General features: G+C 38.2%; 1 protein-coding gene across 1 annotated transcript in view; it reads left to right on the forward strand.

The window, feature by feature from the left end:
• RNF169 (ring finger protein 169) overlaps positions 1-26,676 on the forward strand; it is a 100,705-nt gene that overhangs the window by 60,482 nt on the left and 13,547 nt on the right. Inside the window, exons 3-4 of the mRNA XM_004381968.2 lie at positions 6,387-6,533; positions 13,152-13,270. Coding sequence (XP_004382025.1) covers positions 6,387-6,533; positions 13,152-13,270 — 266 coding nt within the window. The remainder of the gene's footprint in view (positions 1-6,386; positions 6,534-13,151; positions 13,271-26,676) is intronic.

The following is a 26,676-nucleotide window of genomic DNA, read 5'->3' on the forward strand; positions in this document are numbered from 1 at the left end:
GGAGAGGGTTGACATGTCGTGGGGTTGTTAACCAATGTCATAAAACAATATGTATTCTGCTGTTTAATGAGAAACTATTTGTTCTGTAAACGTTCACCTAAAGTACAATAAAAAATAAAAATAAAAAAACTCATTGAACTATACATTTCATATGTCTTCATTTTGTTGTCTGTAGATTATGCTATGAAAAATCAATTCTAAGTGGATTGGTCAAATAATAAGCTCCTTAAAGGTAACATGGAAGAATATTTTCATGACCTGGGAGTGGAAAGAACTTCTAAAATGGAATATAGAAAGCACTAACCACGAAGTAAAAGATTGATACATTAAAAAAAAAAAAAAAAAAAGCTGTTGCTGGTGGGTGGATTCCGACACATAACGACCCTATAGAACAGAGTAGAACTGCCCCATAGGGTTGCCAAGGCTGTAATCTTACAGAAGCAGACTGCCGCATCCTTCTCCTGTGGAGTGGCTGGTGGGTTTGAACTGCCAACCTTTCGGTTAGCAGGCGAGTACTTAACCAGTGTGCCAGCATGCCTCCTTGATTCATACATTAGACTTTATTAAAATATGGAACTTCTTGTCATCAAAAGACACCACTAAGGAAGTGAAAAAGGCAGGTACTCTGTGTGAGAAAAAAAATGTGTAAATGTATATACACACACATATACACATAATACATAAAATACATATATGTATATTGTGTGCATATTGTCATGGATTGAATTGTGTCCCCCAGAAATATCTGTCAGCTTGGCTGGGTCATGATTCCCAGTATTGTATAATTGTGTACCATCTTGTAATCTGATGTGATTTCCTTATGTGTTGTAAATTCAGTCACTATACTGATGAGGTGTACAAGATTGGATAGTGTCTTAAGCCAATCTCTTTTGAGATATAAAAGAGAGAAGCGAGCAGAGGCACATGGGAACCTCATACCACCAAGAAAGCAGTGCCGGGAGCAGAGCGTATCCTTTGGACCTGAGGTTCCTACACTGAGATGCTCCCAGACCAAGGGAAGACTGATGCATCATAAGGACCTTCCTCCAGAGCCGACAGAGAGAGAAAGCCTTCCCCTGGAGCTGATGCCTTGAATTTGGACTTGTAACCTACTAGACTGTGAGAGAATAAATTTCTCTTTGTTAAAGCCACCCACTTGTGGTATTGCTGTTAGAGCAGCACTAGATGACTAAGACACGTAGTGTATGTATGCATTTTTTTTTCCTTGACAGTTGCCTCATATCCAAAAATAATTCATACAAGTTACTAGGAGAAAAAAAACAAACATCTAAAAGAAAAAAGAGCAAAGACATAAACAGGTACTTCATTAAAGAGAATTTCCAAATAGTCTATAAACCTATGAAAAGGTACTGAACATCTTTAGTTATCAAGGAAATGCAAATTACAGTCATAATGCAATACCAATACACACCTACTTGAATGGCTAAAATAGACAAATAGTGAGTGTTAGCAAGGCTGGGAGCAATTGTCATTCTCCTACACTGATGATAGGAGTGTAATTTGTACAACCAATTTGGAAAAAATTGAACATTCCTATACCTATAGCTCAGCAGTTTTTCTTCTAGAATATACCCCGCAGAACAAAATGTGTACTGGGATACATAGTCCAGCCTGTTTGCAAAGAGCCAAAATTTAGAAACTATGCATATATCCATCAACAATAGAATGGTTGAATTGTTTTATAGTCAAACAATGGAATACTATACCACAATAAGAAGGAACACACTACTCTTATATGTACCTGCATGGCTGAATCTCACAAATAGAATGTTGGGTGAAGGAAGACAGATTCAATACACATGTAAGATTCTATTTATATAAAATTCAGAAGTAGATAAAGCAATTTGGTGGTGTTAGAAGCCAGAATTGTGGTTAGCTTTGGGTGAGGAGTAGACACAAGGGAGCTCTAGGGTACTGGTTGATGTACTGTTTCTTGATCTGGATAGTTGCTACACAGATGTGTTCATTTTGTATAATTCATCATGCTGTACATTTATGATGTATATACACTTTTCTGCATGTATATTGTACTTTGATAAAAAAATTTTTTTAGAAATTAGGGCAAAATATATTTTCAGAAAAAAGTTGCATGGTACTCTTGGTAGTATCACTGAGTATGAGATTATTGAACAGAAAGAAGTACAGAAGCTTTTCTTTAGTAATTAGCATCTGTAAATGGAAGCAGTAAAAAAAAAAAATCATTCCATTTATAGTAGCAGGCAGCTTTACTTCAGTGCAACCAGCGATCTCCTTGTCCAACCTCCTACTACTTGCGTCTTCTCTTCAGCTCTAGGACTTCTCTGTGGTCACTGCTGCAGTGCCCACAATAGAAACTTACTCAAGTTGCGTAAGCCAAAGTGAAAGGGTATTTGCAGTGCAGTGAATTACTTAATGTGGCCCTTCTAGTCCTAGACACAAAGACTATGTCACATAGTTACACAATGATTGGGTGGGATTATGCAGATAAGGTGCTTGTGGCCCACCAAGGGGATTGGAGAGATTGCTGCTAACGCAAATAAGGTATATGGAACCTGCAGTAATTAAGGTTATGTGTCAACTTGGCTGGGCCATGATTTTCAGTGCTTTGGCAGTTATGTAATGATGTAATTTGTCAGTTATGTAGCAACGCAGGCTTCCTGCGTTTGTGGTTTGATGTAATTGTCCTCTGTTTTGTGATCTGATATAATTATCCTCCATTTTATGATATATTATGACTCTTAGCCTCTATGTCTGTGGTTATGGTCCCGTTGGGGAGTGAATGGTCCATTATGTTAATGAGGCAGGATGTATCTTGAGTCACCACCTTACTAGAGGTGTAACTCAAGTCACCACACTTACCCCAGTCATCACCCTTACAACCCTTACTCAAGTCATGCCTTACTTGAGTCATACTTTTTATCTTACAAGAAAAAAGGAGAGAGAAGGGAGCAGAGAAGGGGATCCACTACCACCAAGAAGAGCTAGGAGTGGAACATGTCCTTTGGACCCAGGATTTCTACGCTGAGAACCTCTTAGACCCAGGAGACAGAGAGCTGTAATGCTGGAGATGGTGTAAGACGGTGAGAAGTGGCAGCAAGCATAGCAGAGAACTGGTAGCAGTAGAACCAGGAGACCATTACAGGATGGTGCATTGGGCTTCCTGGCCCACAGAGCAAGGCAGCTACAGTGGGTGTGCTGACCTACGGAGCAAGAGAGATGAGCACCTTTGGGCAGGAGATTCCTAGTGGAGTGGGGTGCCTCTGGCACTTGTCATTGGAGCTAGGCTCGCCAACCCGCGGAGTGAGAGAGCTGAGCATCTTCAGGCCAAGGCTTACTGATGGAATAGGCTGTCCCCGCACACTTATTGGTGGAGCTAAAGAGATTTGTAACATTTGGCCAAGCAGGGCAGAGTCCAGCCGAATGGCCAAGGGGCCGAGGGCCAGAAAGAGAGGCCTGCCTGCAGGCACAGCTGAGAAGAGGCTGTCTTGATTGGAGAGCTGTATCCCGAGTCATTTCTGATCCTGAATTGTAACCTGCTACTTCCCTAATAAACCCCGTAATCATGAGTATTGTCTATGAGTTCTGTGTGATGATTACAACTAATTGTTGAACCCAGCAGAGAAGTAGAGAGTGCCATGGGAGGGATGGCTGGCATCAGAATTGGAAAATTCCTGTAGGAATCAAACTTTGGCTGATGCTGTTGATCTTGGTTCTCTCTCCACCTTGTAAAGTCAGAGGTGGTCAGACGCCATTTTTATAGTGTTAACACCCTGTGCGGCAAACATCAATGAGAGGTGGGAGCTAATAGGCATATGCTTCTCTTTTTCTCACCTTAGACTGACAGTCTTAAGATCATTTCATACAGTTTCTCATATTGTCTCCTAAATAGCTTGGGCCAATGATTATAGTCCTTTCTATTGACTCCATCTTTCCCTGTTACACTATCGTGTTCTTAACTCCTGTTCCGCAGTAAAGTATTCTTGCATAAGCCTTCTTCTCACACTGCCCAGCCTCCCACAACAAAGAATTATTCAGCCCAAAAAAGTGCTGAGGTTGAGAAACTCTTGATTTCTGATGCCAAAGATATTTCCTAAAACCCAAGCTCTTCAATATTTAATCTTTGTTGACTTTGGGAAAAAACCATTGAGTCTTAATTTTTATGTCTATAAAATGGTAATGATAAATAGGTACATCAGAGCTCTTAAAGATTAGATGAGATAAGCTATATAAAGCAAATACTTAATGACAAACAGCAACTATTTCTCTTTCAAGTTTATATGCTTTCTGACATTCCCTGAGGCTTTTTTCAGTATAAAAACTCCTAGAGACCAAGTTCTCGAACTCTTATAAATAACCGCCAAAAGGGACAATAAAAATAACTCTTCTACAGAACTCAGTATAGAGAAAACATCAGTATAACTCACGTGAGGATTCAAATGGATATATAGGTTTTTCACCTTTGTAAATTTTGGCTTTGTTAAGATGATGCTGTATTAGCAACGACTCACCATTGCAGTGAAAAGGCTGTTTTGTCAGCAAAAGAGGTCCATTGTCAGAAACTTTGAGAGTAGCAATAAAACTTTTTAGGAGGCAGAATGATATATTCTAAAACATTAGAAAAGCTGGAGGATATGATATGTAAACACCATTAATCACTAAACAAAATGTCACTAAAACATGAAACAGGAAATTTAATTTAAAAAAATAGGAACATCCATTTATATATATATTGGGGAGATGTGACTGCTCTGTGAATTTAGGATGTTTAGCAGTATCCCTAGCTTTTACCTAGTAGATGCCGGTAGCACACCACCCCCCGCCCCGGGTTAGGACAACCAAAGTGTCTCCAGACATTGCTAAACGTCTCCTGAGGGGCAAAATCACCCCCATGAGAATCACTAATATAAACCAAGATTTGAATTCAACCTCCAGAACCTATGGTTGTGTGAATTTGAACAAGTTGCTTAATTCTTAATCTTCGTTTTCTTATTACGTGAGATAATGTATGTACACTACTTAGCTCCGTGCCTGACACAGAGTTAAGTAAATAATAGCAATTATTATGACACTAAAACCTGTTCTGTCTTGTGCCACTCTGCCTCTCTATCCCTCTAAAAGTGAAATGTCCCTTTGTGTAGCCTGTGGCCATGTTGTTGACAAGAATTTCTCATCTAGGATCTTCAGAAGGCATGATACTTTTATGTGGGCAGTTTGCATAGATCTCAGGTTTGCTTTCTCCTCGGCTCTTCATCTTACATTCTTGTTTGAATTGGGCACAGTTGGGAGTACACTATTTCCTTTGAATCTTCTAGGATAGCATTGTGTATGGTGTTCTTTGCATATGCATAATCTCTTGAATTGACTCAATATGTTAAAGACTAGTTCAGGCTTATATAAATTGGGTAGATAAGATTAAAGCTTTATTGTTGTTCGTTGTTATGTGGTTGTTTTTGTTTTTAACCCTGAGTAATCAAAAATACAATAGTTATTTCTTCTGTAGCCTATTTTTTTTGTAAGAATGGTTAGAAATATTAGTAGCCTATAATTGCTTTGACATATTTAAATTTTATTAAAACTCTGGGCAGTAAAGGGGGAAGAAAAGAGATAAGTAAAGAGAACTCATGATATACTGTAAATGCACAGCAAGACAGTACTGTGCGTTATATTCTTATCTCACTCCTTACAACGTCTGCAAAGTAAGTAGGATTATCCCTGTTTTGTAGGCAAGCAAATGATAATTTGCCCAAGATCATATAGCTGTTAACTAAGTGACAGAACCATTGGAACCCAGGTTTTTATTCCAAAGCCCATGCTATTTTCACAATGCCATCCTGTTGCCCCCAAATGAGGAGCATATGCCTCTGCCTTAAACTTCGTTGTACACTGTTATCAAGACCTACCCTCTGGACCCTGCATAGCATAATATGTAGGGCATTGTTACTGTGAAAAGTCATCTTTTCTGTTGCCAGTAAGGCATAAAGACCTGTCTTGCCTAGTCCCAGCTTCTCTGGCTGTCTGTGGTCTTCATCTCTGCTCTTCTGATCCAAGGCAGTTATATCTGGCTTATGAGAATAAGGAAAGTTTATAAGTTCAGACTTTTTTGGCTGACTGAATAAACCTTATTTTTTTGATTATGTGTAGTATCTTAGCTTTTATGGTTTCATATTGCTCAAGAATGCAGAGCAGTTAAATCTTAAGCCATGAAGCGTATGTTTGGCAAGAGCTGACTAAAAGCAGACTTTAAAATCAAGAGGACTTTATAGCCAGTAAGAAAAATAGTCTCAAACTGCCATGTGATCTGTTTGTTCTGATAGACTGCTAGTAAAAGATGTTTTTAGGTTTAGAGTTGCCTAAACTCCACTGTCTTGGTGTAATTTGTATTTTAGTTGAGAGAAGAAAAGTTACAAGAGGAGAAAACTTCTGAAGATCAAAGCCACAAGCTGTTACCAGAGGATACAGAAACAGGGAAAAGGAAAATGGATGAACAGAAAAGAAGAGATGAGTCATTAGCACTGAAATCAAATCTGGAAAGTGTAAGTAGATCACCTTTTGATGGACATCTGCCTCAGAATCAGCAACTGACCCAGGTGACATAGATCTGAAAATCCTATGTTTATGAATTATGAGACCAGTAACAGTCACTGATTGCACAGCTCAAGAATAGTGAAGAGCTTAGCATCCAGATGAGAGCTGGAGAAAATAATTTATGAGTGGGACAGTGAGACCTATGTGGGAAGATTCAGGGGACAGTGGAGAAAGAAAGGTGAGTGAGAGGAAAAACTTAGTATAGTATGCAACTTGTGATAAGTTTTTTATGTGTATTGTCATTTTTACTCTTGTGTTGTTATTTGACATTTAATTTTTATATATCTTATATCCTTAACTAGATTTCCTTAAGGCTTGTATTTTACTTTATTTTTTTATAATGTTCTAAGCATACAGTACTAGATATAAGATAGGTCCTAAATATTAGATTAGAAACCTAGTCTAAAATTAATCTAGTTAGACCTCTAGTTGGGCCAAATCTTGCCTGACTTTTTTTTCATTATTTATTTACCAAGCACATTACTGTGAAAGCTTGTAAGAGGTGTATTTAACTTATATAAGGAAGTAGTTTTAGGGGGTCCACTGATTACACTTAACTGGATAATTACAATTGAATTTTATTTCTTTAGTGAGTCATATTGGATTGAACATCTGCTATTGCTTGCTTTGTGTATTTAACATTATCTTTAGAGTTATATCTTTTAAAATATTTTGTGATTCAGGCTTCTTAATATTTCAGGTTAATCTTTCTAATTAGCCAGAATTAATAACACTTTTTCATATATAAAGGCAGGCAGCATAGAGGAGGAAAAAAAAAAAAATCTCTGGACCAGAAGTTTCCTTTCTGGACAGGTCCCAGCAGTGTAACTGACTGTACAACTTTGGCCAAGTTGCTTAATTTCTCTGTGCTTCTGATTTACTCTTTGTAAAGGCATTTTTTCCTAAATTGAAATTATTTAAGCTTTCTTGGATCAATAGTATTTGCTGACTCCCCCATGCTTTCTGATTTCATTTATTATTATAATAATAATAGTGATTATTATTTAATTATTATTAAAATAATCACTTGTGTTTTACAGGGTTTCAACCTTCTAAAAGATTCAGTTTAACAAGCATGAAGTGCTTGTATACTCGTTAGTGCTTTGTACGTTGGTAATTACAAAAGGCAGAAGAACGCTACTAGAGATGATGTAATTTAGCTAGGATGGTCTTATGCATTTAGTCTGTCTTGACTAGTAGCCCCAGCTGTGGTCTATGGTCTCTTAAAGATTGCAGCTCTACCTTTTCACCCCAACAAGACTGCCCATTAAGGCCCTCAGGCAAAATAGCCCAGAATGACCCTTTTACAAAAAAGGACAACCGATCTTGACAGAGAGAGCTCACCCTCCACCATGGTTCTCCAATAAAAAGAGCCTGCTGCTCTTGGCCTGGCCAGATCCAGGTTCCCTCCATCCAGGAAGCAGTCTCTTTTGTTAATTCATGTCAAGATGAGAAATTATTCAAATTGTTATTATTTTTTGCCACTACCATCTTTAGAATAGAAATCAGGTGCATCAGCTTAATTTTAATCTTATAAGGAATCCCCTTTTAAAAAAAAAAAATTGCCAGCAAGTCAATTCCGTTTCACAGCAACCCTATAGGACAGAGTAGAACTGCCCCATAGGGTTTCCAAGGAGTGGCTGGTGGATTCAAACTGCTAATCTTTCAGTTAGCAGCCTGAGCTCTTAACCACAGTGCCACCAGGGCTCCTAAAAGGAGTTGGGAAGTGCAAATTCTCAGATTTGTTTTAATTGGTAATAGCCAATTTCACCAAACTTTCTATGCAGAAACAGATTGAATAAACTCTGATGTATGAACACTTCAAGTTTCAGGTTTTTGTGATTTTCCCTTTTTTCTGTTAGTTTATATATATATATATTTATTGTACTTTAGATGAATGTTTACAGAACAAATAGTTTCTCACTGAACAGTCAGTACACATATTGTTTTATGACATTGGTTAACAACCCCATGGCATGTCAGCACTCTCCCTTCTCGACCTTGGAGGACCTTTTTTTTTGGTGAAAATGTACATAGCCAAAGTTAACACCATTTCAGAAGTTTTTACATGTACAACAGTGACATCAATTACATTCTTCCAGTTGTGCTGCTGTTCTCACTATCCTTTTCCAAATTATCCTATCACCATTATCTTCAACTCACTGCCCCGTAGGCTTCCCATCAAACCATTTGAGTTGCTGTTGTCAGTTTGATCTCACGTAGATAATTCTTTTTTTTTGTACCTTAGATGAAGGTTTACAGAACAAATAGTTTCTCATTAAACAGTTAGTACACATATTGCCCTATGACAATGGTTAACCCCACAACATGTCAACACTGTCCCCTTCTCAAACTTGGATTCCCTGTCACCAGCTTTCCTGTCCCCTCCTGCCTTCTAGCCCTTGTCCCTGGACTGCTGTGCCTCATTAGTCCCGTTTTGTTTTATGGGGCTGTCCAATCTCTGGCTGAACGGTGAACCTCAGGAGTGACTTCACCAGTGAGCTAAAAGGTTGTCCGGGGGCCATACTCTTAGGGTTTCTCCAGTCTGTCTGGCCAGTAAATCTGTGTTTTTTTGTGAGTTAGAATTTTGTTCTACATTCTTCTCTAGCTCTGGCCAGGACCCTCTGTTTTGATCCCGGTCAGAACAGTCAGTGGTGGTAGTCAGGCACCATCTAGTTGTACTGGACTCAGTCTGGTGGAGGCCATGGTAGCTGTGGTCCGTTAGTCCTTTGGACTGATTTTTTCCTTGTACACTGTTCTCTTCATTCTCCCTTGCTCCCGAAGTGTTTTTATATTTTTGATGACTTTTAAATGGCTCTAATTTTGCTTTAAATATGTCCTAAGAGTTTTTGGTGTTGGAAGATAATTTTATTTAATTCAGCCAAGGCTACATTTAAATTGGGACCCAAGAGATGCTCAAGTGGTCTTTGTGGAAAGCCAGTTTAAAGATTATATTTTATATAGGGAGTATTATGATTAGAGATTATTTCACTCGCCTATCTAAAAGTACCTCTGACTCCCCATTACCTGTGGAATTAAATGAAAACTCTTCACCCTACCATTCAAGGCTTTCCTTAGTATAATTCCAGCTTATCTTTCCATCCTTGCTTATACCCCAGAACTCTAGGGAGCAGAGCTGTTTGCTTTCCCGCATACAGATAATCTATGCTTTTCCTCCTTGCGGTCTTATTCTTGAATTTTCATCTCATGAAATGACCCCCAGATTACCTCATGTACTCATCTCTCCATGTCCAATTCAAAAGCTGTCACCTTCATGGAGCCTTTAGGGATTCATCACTGGCTTCTCCACTCCCATCATCCTTCCCCTGTCTCCTTTGTAATTTTTACAGGACTTATTTCATTCTCCCTTACATTACAGTTATTTGTTTACTAGACTGTAAGTTAGTTGAGTATGGAAAATGTGTTTTGGCCATTAAAAAAAAAATTTGTTTTAAAGTCTACACGTTTGTTAAATTGAATTATAGTGTAGGGAAAAATGTTTATTCTAGAAACAGAGGTCATCATCGTTGTTATGTTTTCGAAATGGAAATAAAATGGTCACAGTGTTTAATTTGTTGTGATCTGTTATAGTAGAAGTAGTACCATGTGAATTGTTAGGAAACAATTTGGTAAAGCAATTATAGTCTTACCAAAAATTATAAAGCAGAAAGTGAAAATTACTTGTAATCCCACAACCTAGAGATAACCCCTATAAACGTTTTGGTAAATACTCCTCAAGACTTCTTTTCTTAACGCATATGTACACACACTATAATTGTTTTTCTTTTTAGTAAAAGCAACCCAGTGTACAAACTTTTTCTAGTTAACTCTAAATCATGGGTGTCTTTTCATGTAGATAAAGAATCCACATCATTATTTAATGGTTTCCTGGTATTCTTGACCCTTAAATTTATTTAACTAGTGTATTTTATTAATCTCCTGTTGATATTTTGTTATTTTAAACACCACTGTCTCATAGGTTCCTTAGAATAAACTACTAGAAGTGGGATGACCAGGTCAAAGGGAGTATACTTTTTAAGGCTTTTGGTATTTATTACTACTCAGTTGTTCTCCAAAAAGCTTGTATATAGCTATATTCCCACCAACAGTACATGAATACTAATTTTCTCACACCGTTGCCAACTCTGGGTATTATCATTCTTTTAATTTTTTGGATATCAGTTTAGGGATTTCATTTTTGTTTACTTTATACCATTTTAGAATCCATAGTGTTATAGACTAATTTTTATCCAAGGTGAAAACTGAGAGGTAAACATTTTCCTATCTTATGATTCTAGGCTTTGTCGGGGTATAAAGGTAGAGGGGCAGGGAAGCTTCTGTCTAAATAACTAATTATTTGTAATATAATTTACTTTTCAATAATTAAAAGAACTTGGTATATATCTGTTATAATAATACTGAAGTTTCTTAAAAGATTAATAGTATTTAAATTAATACAATACAAACAAAAATCTATTTTTTGTTGAGCACCTCCTACTTGTTAGCTAGTATACTAGGTGTTTTTAATGACTTACCACAATCTGTGTCGCTTATTGTGACTTACCACATCTTTCTTTTACAGATGAGGAAATAGAGGCTCAGAAAAATAAAGTAACCCACAATGACAATGCTATCTAAGTCGTAGAGCTGGGATTTGAACACTCTTTTACTTGGTACTGAATTGATTGTGAAGGAAGGCCTGTATAGACAGAAATTGCCATTATTTATTCCCTGTTGGTCTATGAGTATCAAAGCTTTTTCTTTTTTCCCAGAATTGGGAAGAGAATATATAAAATTCAATAATGGGTTAGTGCTATTAAAGTTTCTCCGGTGAATATTTTATACGACAGAGCTCTATAAAGAGTGATACCCTACACAATTAAAAAGGCTTTATGTAAATTGTAATCCTTCAACTCTCAAAGGCTCACCAATGAGAAACACAGCCTTTTGTATGTATGTGCCTATAAGCCAAGAGAATAACAAAGCATTTATGGAATGCCGGGTACTATGAACCATATGTATGCCTACAACTCTCACTTTGTTACAAACATTTGATTATTTGTTGTTAGTTGCCACTGAATTAGGTAAAAGTTAATCATTAAATGATTAGACATTTTTTTGTTTACCTACTGATGGTATTGGGAATTGAAAAAAAGACAATCCCTTACTCTCATAGAACTTATTTTCTAAAGTGGAAGACAGACCCCTAAATAAGAAGTTATAGTTCAGTGTGATTAGTTGCTACCCATGAAGAAAAAGACTCTCGTATTGAATCATGAAGCAAAACCTCACTATATGTTATATGCAAAAGGTACATCTAAAAGAGACTCCAAATCTAAAATGAAAGACTCTGAAAAGAAACTCCAAAAACAAATGAAGGTAAATGAATGAGTACAGACAAGATGGAAAAAACTGACTCTAGGAGTATTTGGAAACCTTTGAAGAGAAAGTGACATTTAAGCTGACTCTAAAAAGCCAGTGAGTATTTTACAGTTAGAGAACAGGGAAGGAGAATTTTATGGAATGGGAATAGCATATCCAAAAGCATAGAGGTTTTGAAAGACTATGTTACCTATGGAGAATAGAAAGTAGTTTGGTTGTGGCTAGAGCTGAAGGACGTCATGTGTGGGGAGTAGTGGGAGAAAAGCTGTGAAAGAAGGTTGGGTCTAGTTTGGAAAAGCATGGTATTATGCTGAGGTGTTTAGAGTTTATCCTGAAGTCACCAACAGGTAAACAAGTGAATGATAGAATTCTTTCTGTGTGTTAGAAAGATAATTCTTGGTAGTATGGAGAGGGATTAGAGGAAAGAAAGCCTGGAGAAAGCAAGACCAGTAAGTAGATTATTGCAGTAGACCCGCCAAAGATGATGAGAATCTAAAGTAACACAATGACAGTGAGTATATATGGGAAGAGTTAGATTTAAGAGACATTTTAGGAGTAGAATTGATTATTGAATACTGGAGAGAGCATGAAGGCACTTTGGAGAGAGAAGCTCTGGATTTAAGTACCAGTTTTAACCACTTACTAGGTCTGTGTTGTTTTTGTTGGTAGGTGCCTTCTAGTCAATTTCAACTCATAGTGACCCTATATGACAGAGTAGAACTGCCCTATCAGGTTTTCTAGTTTATAGTCCTAGGCAGATTAACTACTTTGAGCCTCAGTTTGCCATCTGTAAAAGATAGACAATAATAATCCCTGCTTAATAGGGCTGATATAAGAGTAAATGAAATAAAATGTTTACAAGTGTTGGGTACCCAAAGGCTCTATGCAAATGTTATGACTTAGCAGTAAGGGAAAAGAAAGAAGTGTAGATGGCACTGAGGTTTCTGGCTGGGTTGGTGGAGTTAGTAACTGGTGGTTGGGTTTAGATAAGAGAGATAGTGAGTTGGATTTTGGATGTATTGAGTTTGGGCTACATTTGGGATATCCAGATTGGGATATCAGGAGGCAATTAGAAACATAGATCTGAGACAGGTGACATATAGAGAGATCTGAAACTATAGCTAGGGAGAAGATTCCATGATAACCCCAAATGGACAGTCTTGTCTCCCTTGTCTCCCTGCCAGTGTCCTGCACGTCTCTCAGATTCAGAGAACGAAGAACCTTCTCAAGGCAAGACGATACAGACACATCGCTCGGCGTTCGTTTCCAAGAACAACTCCTACTCCTTAACTTTCCTGGCAGGGTAAGAGACTCATACTGAATTCAGTCAGGGTTCTTTCATTTTGAGGTATGAGACAAAAGGGACTGGGGAGCAAAGATGTTTGTTACAGCTACTTTGGGGGACGTGGAAGAAGAGAAAAGAGGTGGGAAATGATTTTCAAATATGGGTTAGGGAGAAAGGACTGCCCTGAATTTGGTTTTTTTAATTTTTAATTTTTGGTGAAAATATACACCACAAAACATAAACCCGTTCAGTAAGTTCTGCATGTACAGATAAATGCCATTGGTTACATTCTTCACATTGTGTCACCATTCTATCTCTTCTCGTATTGTCTCACCACTGTTAACTTTCACTCTCTGTTCCCTTTAAAGTTCTCATCTGTGCTTTAGAGTTGTTGTTGTCAACTTGAACACATATAGATAATTCTTTAAAAGACTGAAATGTTCAAGGCTGACATCCGTTATTAATTGAGCTAAACAGTTGTTTTGTTTACACACAACTTCATGGGATGGTTTGGTTCAGAGTTTAAAGATTGTTTCAGGGCAGTAAATTCAGGGGTTCCCACAGTCTCAAGGGATCCAGTAAGTCTGGTTTCCATAGGAATTTGATGTTCTGGTCCACATTTTTCCTCCTTTTGATCAGGATCCATCTATTGGGTCCTTGATCAAAATGTTCATTAATGGTAATCGGCAACAACCATTTCTTCTGGTCTCATGGCAAAAGATGTAGTAGTTCATGAAGGCAGTTAGCCCTACTCTGCCAGTAACCTTTGGCCAGAAGGCACTCAGCTCTGTTGCTCTGTGGGTTGGCAACCTTAGCTCCACCTATAAGTGCTTGGAGGCACCCCACTCCGCCAGGAAGCCTCCTGTGCAAAGGCACTCAGCTCTCTCCCTCCTCGGGTCGGCTCCAGCCCTGTCTCGTGCTGGTCTCCTGGTTCTGCTCCTGCCATTTCTGTGCTGCTGCTTGTCGCCATTTGTACCATCACCAGTGTAATAGCTGTCTGCATTTCCTTCTGAGTCCTCACCAGAATTGTCTGATGTCCATAATTCTACCACCAGTCTAGTCTGTTCAAGGCAATCTGGGCTTTTACTATTAGGCACTTTAAACTCTTCAGCCTCTGTCCATTCACAGTTTCAAAACTACTTCCACATTTTAGATACCTGTCAGAGCAGCACCCCCCACCCCCACCCCCAGTACCAAATTCTGTCTTATTTATCTAGTCCTGTTATAACAGAAATACCAGAAGTGGATGGCTTTAACAAAGAGAAATTTATTCTCTCACAGTCTAGGAGGCTAGAAGTCCGAATTCAGGGTGCCAGCTCTAGGGGGAGGCTTTCTCTCTCTGTTGGCTCTAGGGGAAGGTCCTTGTCATCAGTCTTCCCCGGTCGAGGAGCTTCTCGGCACAGGGACCCTGGGTCCAAAGGAGGCACTATTCTCCTGGCTCTTATTTCTTGGTGCTATAAGATGCCCCTGTCACTCTGCTTCGTTCTCTCTTTTATATCTCAAAAGAAATTGACTCAAGATACAACCTAATCTTGTAGATTAAGTCCTGCCACATTAACGTAACTGCCTCTGATCCTGTCTCATTAACATCATAGAGGTAGGATTTACAACACATGGGAAAATCACATGAGCTAACAAAATGGTGGACAATCATGCAATACTTGGAGGAAGGGAGGGAGTTATGGATGGATGTTGGATGATGGAGGTAGATGGGGTAGATGAAAGGGAGGAAAGATGGAATCATTCGTTTCTTCAAAAGATATTTTGTGAACAGCTACTATGTGACATACTGTTTTAATACGGAGATGAAAAGACACAATCTACCAAAGTTTGCTGTTTTTTTTTTTTTTTGGTTTAAAGCTAGCATTACCTACCCTAATCCTTAGGGTTCCTGTCTCCCCCTCCCGCCCCAGCACTACGTAATAGACTTCTTTTTCTTGATTCCCGTATGAATACACCTGGACCCTTTTAATCTTAAGGCTTTTACTGATAATCATTAGTGAATATGAGAAAAGAAACTAAGAATGTTATAAATTGTGACCCCTGATGTAGTTTCTGTTTCTGAATCCATTTTGTATAATGGATTAAGAATTTTATAAATTGTGACCCCTGATGTAGTTTCTATTTCTGAATCCATTTTCTATATGTTCTTTTGGAGCAGTCTGATTTTCTTGTTATTTCTGAGAGTAAAATTCACTAAACCTCCCTTTTCTGTAAATACCTTCCCTTCTTTAGGTATGGGCAGCTCCTTCTTCCAGGAAGGCCCCTTCCCAGGGTATTTATTTACCCATTTGACATTTACTGAATGGCTACTGTATCGTAGCCACTTAGGCTTGATTGATTTAATCAGGACCCACTAAGTAAGGTCCTTTCCATTTATGATGAAAATGGGACTCTTGTATGTATGAGTTTGAAGTGCCCTCTGAAGTTAAAAATATTCAAGATTGCATGGCTAAGAACTGTCAACTGCTAATTGTGTGGACAAAATTTTTTTTTTCTATTTATAGCAGACATAGCTTAATGATTATAAGAGATCTACTGGAAAGAAAAGATCGTATCACTTATTCCAATCAGGTCATAATAAATACACCCTGAAGCTAATAAACGAGTCCTTGGGTAGGGAAATGGTTAATGCGCTCAGCTACTAACCAAAAGCTTAGAGGTTCAAGGCCACCCAGAGATGCCTCTGAAGAAGGGCCTGGTGATCTACTTCTGGAGAATCAGTCATTGAAAACCCTTGGGGCACAGTCTACTCTGATACCCATGGGGTCTCCAGGAGTCAGAATTGACTTGATGGCAACTGATTGGAAGCTAATAAATGTTGCTTTAGGCAATCTCCAATTAGTTAATTAATATCTCATAATTTGAAATGACTTAGAAAAAGTAAAATTTATATTAAAATCCAAATATGATACCAAGGGCAAATTGTCCTAATTTGTTGGAATAGAAATTGAACAGGTGAGTTAGTTACCACCAATTCTAGCCTCTACCCTTGTAGTTCATTCTTTTGAAGCAGGTAGCAGGTTAATATATCATTACTTAGAAATGCCTACCAAAAGACTTAGGAAATTCTTCTCTGAAGGGCAAAATGAAAAGCCTGTGCCTTATTATATGTGGCTCTGGAACATATGTAATATATCTTCTTTTCCTGCTTCTTACCCACCTTTGCCCTTAGCCTATCATTGAACCACAGTAGGACTAATTTATAGGAAAATATTCATTTGAGAGTTAAGAATTGTTTGTATTCACACATTTCTGGACTTCACACTTCATTTTTTCCAAATAACCAAGGTTGTAGGTTGAGTTCAATTAGTAGTACAGTTATTACAACACGTAATTGGGTTTAGTTGATAAGGTTACATTTTTAGGAAATGGTTTGCTGATGTGGAAACTTTAGATTGGACAATCTATTATGATAATACTGTGGTTTGCATGTCTTACTTAGTCAATATGCTTTTTCCCTTAGATAAGAAAATACTAAGTTTCAGTTCCAAATTATACTTAGTAAAACAATATGAAATTGTGCTGACAACAAGATGTAGTATATGAATATATTAAAACAGAATTAGTGTTGTTCATAGTTTTTGATATTTAAAATGCATTTTTTCTATCTGTTAAGAAACAACAAAAGAGTAGGTTTTGTTTGTCTGCAAGTTCTTTTCCTAAAGAGAGTTCATATATAATTTTAAAGTTTTTGCATCTGTGTTTGAATTAAATGAATCTGCCATTTGTTTTACTCATCTACTTAATGAAAGTTTCTTTTTGAAGCCCAGAAGCATGGAGGTAAGGGTGAATAGGCATAACTGATAGGATCAATAGATTCTGGCTGTGAACAGCAGTTCAACTTATTTTCATTTGGAAAATTGAAAGTAAAGAGAGCTTTGCAGCCATATTAATAAAGTTCTACAGCCCTTTGGAAATGAAACTTCTTACAAGTAGACAGATAAAGTAATAGTTAATTCTAAGTTAATCACAAAATATTTGTTAATTGAAAAAAAAATTAAGTTGAAACATTAGTAGGATATATTATTGTAAAGTTAAACTTTTACTTTCAATACCAGAAAAACTGTCAGTCTTTCATTCTTTTTTTCTCTCCTTCCCTCCTTTCCATTCACTCCTCATTCTCCCCTCTACCCGAAACCACAAGTCACCCAGAATCAAACAAAAAACTTGATGGGAAATTCTTCTTAAAGCTCAGCCTAGAAAAACTTTCTCTTGTTGAGCTAGTGTTTTTTTTTTTTAAGAGTTACATGTCCAGTTGCAGTTTCCTCTTTGCTTTAGCTATCAGGGAGTTTAGGACAAAATTTTTAATTCAGTCACCATGACTTTCCAACATTTATAATTTAAAAAAAAATAATTTTTACTATTCACTTCCCACATGTTAATTTAGTCTTTAAGAATCAGTTTTTATGTATTTTTACTGTAAATCACTTCAGATTTTTCTTGGAAATAGCATATAATCATACAAAGGAATATAATCAAATCAGCCACCCTCTTTCTAATTAAAAAAAAAAAAAAGTGATGCAATAATACCAGTACTACCATTTAGTACAAAAATTGTGTCTTATGTAAATGGTGACTAGAAAGATTTCTGGCACGTGATAAATCTTTGGTGAGCATTGCTGCTGTTTTGTTATCTTCTTTCAGAACATGGACTCTTAGAGCCTGACGAGGACTGTAAATACCATCTTATCCAACCTTTTTGTTTTACGGATGGGAAGACTAAAACCCAAAGAGGGAACCTGGCTTACTGAATTGTAGACTGTTAGAACAGTAGGAAAACTGGGTATAGATGAGGTTTCTTGGCTCTTAGTACACTGCTCTTTTGATTACACCCGTTGCCCCCCGTGATGTCCTTATAGATCCCTGTGTTGCTTCTGCCAGTCTTTCCCACTAAACTATAAACTTGCTGAAGGCAACGACAACATCTTATTCACCATTATATCCATAGTACTTAGAACAGTGTCTGACACATAGTAAGGACTCAGTAAATATTTGTGAAAGGCTCGAATAAGAGGTCTTGTGCCTGTGGGTGGGTTAAACTGGGACTTTGTCAGAACTAACTGTCAAACTTGCAGCATAAGGTCTCTGGGAGGGCTTAAGGAGCTGAGGAAGAACAGATTGGCTGGTGGCTATTTTTTAAACTAAATTCCATGGGATTAATATGGAATGTAAAGCGTCTAGTGACCATATTAATAAGACTTTATACTATAAAGCTGCCTTTTAGTCTTTAATGCATTGGCAATACCTTATGGTGATTTTTTTTTTTTTTTGGTAGATTCTATAGAAGAAAGTTCTCTGTCCCACTATGTAGGAATTAAGCCATAGCTACATTATTCTGTTTTCTAATGTCCAAATACTTTAAGCCTGAGTCTGTGGTTCAGAGTGGGGCACATCAGAAGAGACCTAAAATAGCTATGCTTAGTATATAAGTGTGTGTATGCGGGAGAGAGATAGACAAAGACCAATAGACAGACTCAACAATGTTAAATGCATGCCCATTGTTGGAGTAAATTAAAATATGCAGACTTGATCCCTCTTCCTTAAAATGAACAAATGAAAATAGAGAAGCTTTCAGGTAATAGAAACCAAGCAAACACGTAAATGATACAACATTGGAGGACTAGCTATATCATTGATTAAAAGAGCTGAAGCCAGACATGTGGAGTGGGGAAGCCTTGTCTGGGAAGAAGGAGCAGAGAGACCTTTAGTAAAATCAGTTTACCTCCTTCTGTATGTCTTATCTAGGTAAAATGCAGCTTTTTATGTCCTACTCACTTGCTAGGCAGAGGATTTTACTTGTTGATTTCTTAAGACTCTTTCCACCTCAGAAATAAAAGTGTCTAGAGGGAGTTTAAAGCAGAGTTTTGAAAGGTTGAGGAAATGAGCCCAGATAGGCAGTTCCTTAAAAATCTAAAGATTAGATGTAGCAAGTTGTGTGACCATAGGGAGGGGAGACTATGAAAGAACGATGAAGCAGTGAGTTTAAAAAAAAAAAACAAACCAAAACTGGAAGGCTTGATGATGGCCTGGGGCAGTGGTTAAAAGGGGAGATGAAGAAATTGACAAATCAGTTGGTTATGAGCCTGGTTATTAAGAGGACAAATCTTGTTCAAAGTAATGGACTATGGTTGGAAAAAGAATAGCTTAAAGAGAAGTTATGTGGAACTTAAGAAGAGTGGCAGGTTTTAGATTTGTCAGTAATAACTGCCATTTTAGAAGTGGAACTATCCTGGTAATTTTCAGAACGGGCTGGTGGGATGGTGTCATGGATTGAATTGTGTCTCTCCCAAAAAATCTATCAACTTGTCTAGGTCATGATTCCCAGTATTGCATGATTGTCTACCATTTTGTCATCTGATGTGATTTCCCTGTGTGTTGTAAATCCTATCACTATGATGTAATGAGATGGATTAGTGGCAGTTCCATTGATGAGAGCTACAAGATTAGATAGTGTCTTAAGCCAATCTCTTTTAAGATATAAAAGAGAGAAGTGAGCAGAGAGACATGGAGGCCTCATACCACCAAGAAGCAAGAGCCAGGAGAATAGCGCGTCGTTTGGACCTTGGGTCCCTGTGCTGTGAAGCTCCTAGTCCAGGGGAAGATTGTTGACAGGACCTTCCTCCAGAGCTGACAGAGACAAAGCCCTCCCCTGGAGGTGAGAGCCTGAGTTTGGACTTTTAGCCTACTAGACTGTGAGAGAGTAAATTTCTCTTTGTTAAAGCCATCCGTTTGTGGTATTTCTGTTATAGCAGCACTAGATGACTAAGACATATGGTGAAGGGTAGTAACAGGGGAACTAGCTTTTTCCCAGTGCTCACTAGTGCTTACTACATGCTGGTTGCTTTACATACATCATTTCATTCAGTCTTCACTTTAATTCTGCAAGATTTGAATTATTCCAGTTTTACATCTGAGGAAACTGAAGCTCAAAGAAGTTAAGTAACTCTCCCAAGAATCTTTCAACTCAGTAGAGTAATAGAGATGGAATTGGAACCCACGTCTTTCCGATTTGAAACCTATGCTCTTTCTATCAAACCATTGTCAGAACACTATGACGAGGCCCTGCACTTGGATCTTTGTTATGAAATGATCTACCTTTGCAACAGAAAGCTGCTGTTCTTCTGTTTGTTTAATAATTTATACCCTGCCTTTTTCCAGATAATACAAGGTTGCTACAGAGGTAGATAAGAAGCTGTCAGTTATCCTGCTGTTTAAGGGAGCTCAAATCCCTTTGCATTATGCTAGGCTCTTTGGAATAGAGCTATGGAAGCAGAGTGTTCTTGTCCATCTGCAAAAGAATAATAGTGTAGGGACTCAAACAGATACATGTACATCATTATTCATGCAGCACTGTTCACTATAGCCAAAAGGTGGAAACATCCTAAGCATCCATCAGTGAACGAGTAAACAAAGTGTGGTATATCCATACAATGTGATATTACTCAGCCATGAAGAGAAATGAAATTCTGATACGTGCTACAGCATGCAATAACCTTGAAAACATTATACTGAGTAAAATAAGTCAGACAAAAAGGAAAATATTGTATGATCCCATTTATAGGAAATATCTAGACTAGGCAGATGCATAGAGACCAAAGTTTATTAGGGTTACCAGGGACTGTGGGCAAAATTATTGCTGAAGAGATAACTGAGTTTCTGTTTAGGGTGATGTAAAACTTTTGGAAATGGAAAGTAGATCAGTGGTTGCTTAGGGCTGGGGGATGGGGTGGTAGGAGGGGTAGGGAGGTGATAGCTAAAGGGTACAAGGTTTCTTTTTGAGGTGATGTAAGTTTTAAAATTGACTGTAGTGATGGTTATACAACTCTGAATAAAAAACCATTGAATTGTGTTCTTAAAAAAAAGAATAGTAATGTAGACAAGACAGATCTTACCATAAATATACAAAGGAAGGGTTGCAACAAAATCTCACCTATTTCTTAGTGCATGGCAGCTGCTCCTAGGACTAAGGTAGCTACTGGTTTCACCCAAGTGTCGGGGAGGGGTGGGGAGGGAAGGGTCTTTCATGCTGGAGGCTAGGGGGATGATCCACAACACATTCGAGTCCCACAAGGAAACTAAAAGCTAGAAAGGATCATCCCCCTAGCCTCCAGCATGAAAGACCCTTCCCTCCCCACCCCTCCCCGACACTTGGGTGAAACCAGTAGCTACCTTAGTCCTAGGAGCAGCTGCCGTACAATCAAGAGCATGAGCTAGCTACTGTTTTATATCATGTATTACCATGTGAAACCGTTTAAGCAGTATTCTGTCAGCATTAAATCATCTAGCTCTCCAGCTGCATATTTATACTGCCTGCCCCTTCTTTTCTTTCTTTGTAAGTCAGACTCATTGTGGTTGTGGGTATTTTTAGACGAACTAGACATCCCAGGAACCATCTGGTCTCTTGGCAGTGGAAATTTTAAGCCAGTTGCCTTTCAGACAATACTACTTTCTCCTGATTATAACTTCATTATGTGTTTGGATAGAGAGAGCTTCCCTAGAGGTGTTGGGTCTGCTTTATGGCAGAGTAGAGGACAATGTTAGATCAGCTGTGGTGGAAAGAGTACAGGCCTTAGAATCGTAGAGATATAGGTTTAAATAGTGGTTTCAGCTATGTGATCTGGGAAAGATCACTTACCTCAGTTCTCTTTCTGTAAAGTAGGAATGATAATACCTATCTCATAGAGTTTCTGTATGGGTTAGATGAGACACAGTATATTTAAAGCACCCACCACAAGTCTGTCAGTTTGTAGCACTGTGGTGGCTTGCATGTTACTGTGATGCTGGAAGCTATGTCACAGGTATTTCAGATACCATCAGGGTCACCCATGGTAGATAGGTTTCAGCAGAGCTTCCAGACTAAGACAGACTAGGAAGAAGGGCCTGGTGATCTCCTCCTGAAAAACTTTTCCTGTGAAAACCTTATGAATAGCAGTGGAACACTGTCTGATATAGTGCCAGAAGATAAACCCCTCAGGTTGGAAGACACTCAAAAGATGACTGGGGAAGAGCTGCCTCCTCAAAGTAGAGTTAACCTTAATGACATGGATGGTGTCAAGCTTTCAGGACCTTCATTTGCTGATGTGGCACAACTTAAAATGAGAAGAAACAGCTGCAAACATCCGTTAATAATCGGAATGTGGAATGTATGAAGTATGAATCTAGGAAAATTCGAAGTCATAAAAAATGAAATGCATAAAGATTGATATCCTAGGCATTAGCGAGCTGAAACAGACTGGTATTGGCCATTTTGAATCAGTCATATGGTCTACCATGCCAAGGATGACAAACTGAAGAGGAGTGGCATCGGCATTCATTGTTAAAAAGAACATTTCAAGATCCATCCTGAAGTACAGTGTTGTCAGTGATAGGATAATATCCATATGCCTACAAGGAAGACCAGTTAACATGACTATTATTCAAATTTATGCACCAACCACTAATGCCAAAGATGAGGAAACTGAAGATTTTTACCAACGTCTGCAGTCTGAAATTGATCGAATATGCAATCAAGATGCATTGATAATTACTGGTGATTGGAATGTGGAAGTTGGAAACAAAGAAGAAGAATCTGTAGTTGGAAAATATGGCCTTGATGTTAGAAATGACACTGGCAATTGCATGATAGAATTTTGCAAGACCAGTGACTTATTTATTGCAAATACCTTTTTTCAACAATGTAAACGGCAACTATACGCGTGGATCTCACTGGATGCAAAACACTGGAGTCAAATTGACTACATCTGTGGAAAAAGACTGTGGAAAAAAACAATGGAAAAACTCAAAAAGCGGAACAGACCATCAGTTGCTCATATACAAATTTAAGTTAAAGCTGAAGAAAATTAAATCCACGAGAACCAAAATACAACCTTGAGTATATCCAACCTGAATTGGAGGCCATCTCAGGAATTAATTTGATGCATTGAGCACTAATGACCGAAGACTACATGAGTTGTGGGATGACATCAAGGACATAATATATGAAGAAAGCAGAAGGTCATTAAAAGGACAGGAAAGAAAGGAAAGACCAAAACGGATGTCAGAAGAGACTCTGAAACTTGCTCTTGAACATAGAGTAGCTAAAGTGAATGGAAGAAATGATGAAGTAAAAGAGCTGAGCAGAAGATTTCAAAGGGCGGCTCAACAAGTCAGAGTATTATAATGAAATGTGCAAAGACCTGGAGTTAGAAAACCAAAAGGGAAGAACACGTTCGGCATTTCTCAGGCTGGAAGAACTGAAAAAAATTCAAGCCTTGAGTTGAAATTTTGAAACATTCTATGGGCAAAATATTGAGTGACACAGGAAGCATCAAAAGAAGATGGAAGGAATACACAGAGTCACTGTACCAAAAGAAATTGGTCGATGTTCAAACATTTCAGTAAGTAGCATATGATCAAAAACCGATGATACTGAAGGAGGAAGTCCAAGCTACACTGAAGGCATTGGTGAAAAACAAGACTCCGGGAATTGACAGAATACCAGCTGAGATGTTTGAACAAATGGATGCAGTGCTAGAGGTGCTCACTCATCTATGCCAAGAAATTTGGAAGACAGCTACCTGGCCAACCGACTGGAAGAGATCCATATTTGTGCCCATTCCAAAGAAAGGTGATCCAACAGAAAGTGGAAATTGTCAAACAATATCATTAATATCACATGCAAGTAGAGTTTTGCTGAATAATTCAAAAATGGTTGCAGCAGTACATCGACAGGAAACTGCCAAAAATTCAAGCCAGATTCAGAAGAGGATGTGGAACGGGGGATATCACTGCTGATGTCAGATCTTGGTTGAAAGCAGATTATACCAGAAAGATGTTTACCTATGTTTTATTGACTGTGCAAAGGCATTTGACTGTGTGGATCATTACAAGTTATAGATAACATTACAAAGAATGGGAATTCCAGGACACTTAATTGGGCTCATGGGGAACTTGTACATAGACCAGGAGGCAGTCATTTGAACAGAACAAGGGAATACTATGTGGTTTAAAATCAGGAAAAGTGTGTGTCAGGGTTGTATCCTCTCACCATACTTATGCAGTCTGTATGCTGAACAAATAATCCGAGAAGCTGGACTATATGAAGAAGAATGTGGCATCAGAATTGGAGGAAGACTCATTAACAACCTGTGTTATGCAGATAAACACAACCTTACTTGCTGAAAGCAAAGAGGACTTGAAACACTGATGAAGATCAAAGACCACAGCCTTCAGTAGGATTACACCTCAATATAAAAAAACAAAAATGCTCACAACGGGACCAATAAGCAAAATCATGATAAACAGAGAAAAGATTGAGATTGTCAGGTATTTCCTTTTACTTGGATCCACAATCAGCACCCATGGAAGCAGCAGTCAAGACATCAAACTACGTACTGCATTGGGCACATCATCTATAAAAGACCTCTTTAAAGTGTTCAAAGCAAAGATGTTACTTTGAGGACTAAGGTGCACCTGACCCAAGCCATGGTATTTTCAGTTGCCTCATATGCATGCGAAAGCTGGCCAGTGAATAACGTAGGAGAAGAATTGATGTCTTTGAATTATGGTGTTGGCGAAGAGTATTGAATATCCCATGGACTACCAAAGAACAAACAAGTCTGTCTTAGAAGAAGTACAGCCAGAGTGCTCTTTGGAAGTGAGGATGGCGAGACTTCGTCTCATGTACTTTGGACATGTTATCAGGAGGGGCTAGTCCCTGGAGAAGGACATCAAGCTTTGTAAAGTACAGGGTCAGCACAAAATGAGGTGGATTGACACAGTGGCTGCAACAATGGGCTCAAACATAGCAACAATTGTGAGGATGGTGCAGGACTGGATAGTGTTTTGTTCTGTTGTACATAGGGTTCTGTGAGTTGGAACCAGCTCAACGGCAACTACTGAGCCTGGTAAATAGTAGGTTACTAATAAATATGATTGTTTTCTCTCCTTTTCCTTAAAGGAGAGAGAGAGGCACTTCTGTTCATTTTTTATTCATTAACAGAAATTTATTGACTGTACCCACTGTGTGCTAGGCACTGTGTTAGGGTTTGGGGATACAGAAATGGATATGCATAAAGAAGCAGGAGTAGTCACTTCCCCCATTTTTTTAGAGAAGGTAATGTTGGAGCTCTTTAAGAACATCACGGAGTTCCCTACTATTGACAATTCTCAGCCAGCATGTTTAAGCCTCTTAACCTGACTAGGTGATACAGTAACTAATAATATCTTTATAGTATGTTTATGACTTATACAGTATTTTTACATTTATGATTTTAGTGACCCTTAGTGTCAAAATTCATACCCCATGTTTGTAGAAGTACTTCTTGGGTTTCATAGCAGTGCCATGGTAATAAAACCCCTTTCTTGCCCTGTAATTTATATCTCATCTGTGTCTTAAAAGATACCTTTTCTGGTGATGTCAGCAAAAATGGCATCACCAAAAGTTTTGGACACTCCAAAAGTTCATCCCTCTACCAGAGCAGTAAATAAACGGGCAAAAGCTGTCAGAATCACCTTTATCAGCACTCTGGAAACGGATCAGAAGTTTACAGCAAGCAGGCAGATGCTTAATCAAGGAAACACCTGAAACTCAGCAGTTAAGGAAATCTTTGTAGAATCACTAGCTGACTGTTAAGCTAACAGAATAGAGATATCAGTGGCTGCACATGATGGAGAATGCAGACTTCATAAAACTAGTTCAGAAAAGTCACTAAACAAACAACAACTACAACAAGCTGACGCAATCCTGTGGAGGGAGCAGATTCTGATTTTCATAGTTGACACATTATAATATTCAGAATGCCCAGTTTTCAACAAAAACTATTAGGCATGCAAAGAAACAAAATATGGTCCAAATACAGGAAAAAATTAATATCAGTTGTCCCAGATGAAGCCCTGACATTAAACTTGCTAGACAAAGACTTTTAATTAACTGCTTTAAATATGCTCAAAAAGCTAAAAGAAACCATGAGAATGATGTCTCAACAAATAGAGAATATTATTAAACAGAAATTATAAAAAGGAACCAAGTAGAAATTCTGGAGCTAAAAAGTACAATAATTGAAAAGAAAAATTCACTAGAGGGGTTCAGCGGCAGATTTGAGCAAGCAGAAGAATCAGTGAAGTTAAAAATAGGTCCATTGAAATTGCCCAGTTTGAGGAACAGAAAGAAAAAAGAATGAATAAAAATCAACAGAGCCTAAGAGACCTGCAGGACACCATCAAGATTACCAACACATACCTAATGAGAGTCCCAGAAGGAGAAGAGAAAGAGGCAGAAGGAATATTCGAAGACACGGTCTCACTTCCCCTGAGACCAGAAGAACTAGATGGTGCCCAGCTACCATTACCAAGCATTCTGATCAAGACCACAATAGATAGATCCTTATAGAACAGGAAAGAAATGTGGAACAGAATTCAGATTCTTAAAAAGTCCAGACTTA

This window comes from Trichechus manatus, unplaced genomic scaffold, assembly GCF_000243295.1.
Source record: "Trichechus manatus latirostris isolate Lorelei unplaced genomic scaffold, TriManLat1.0 scaffold00088, whole genome shotgun sequence".
Classification (NCBI taxonomy): Eukaryota; Metazoa; Chordata; class Mammalia; order Sirenia; family Trichechidae; genus Trichechus; species Trichechus manatus.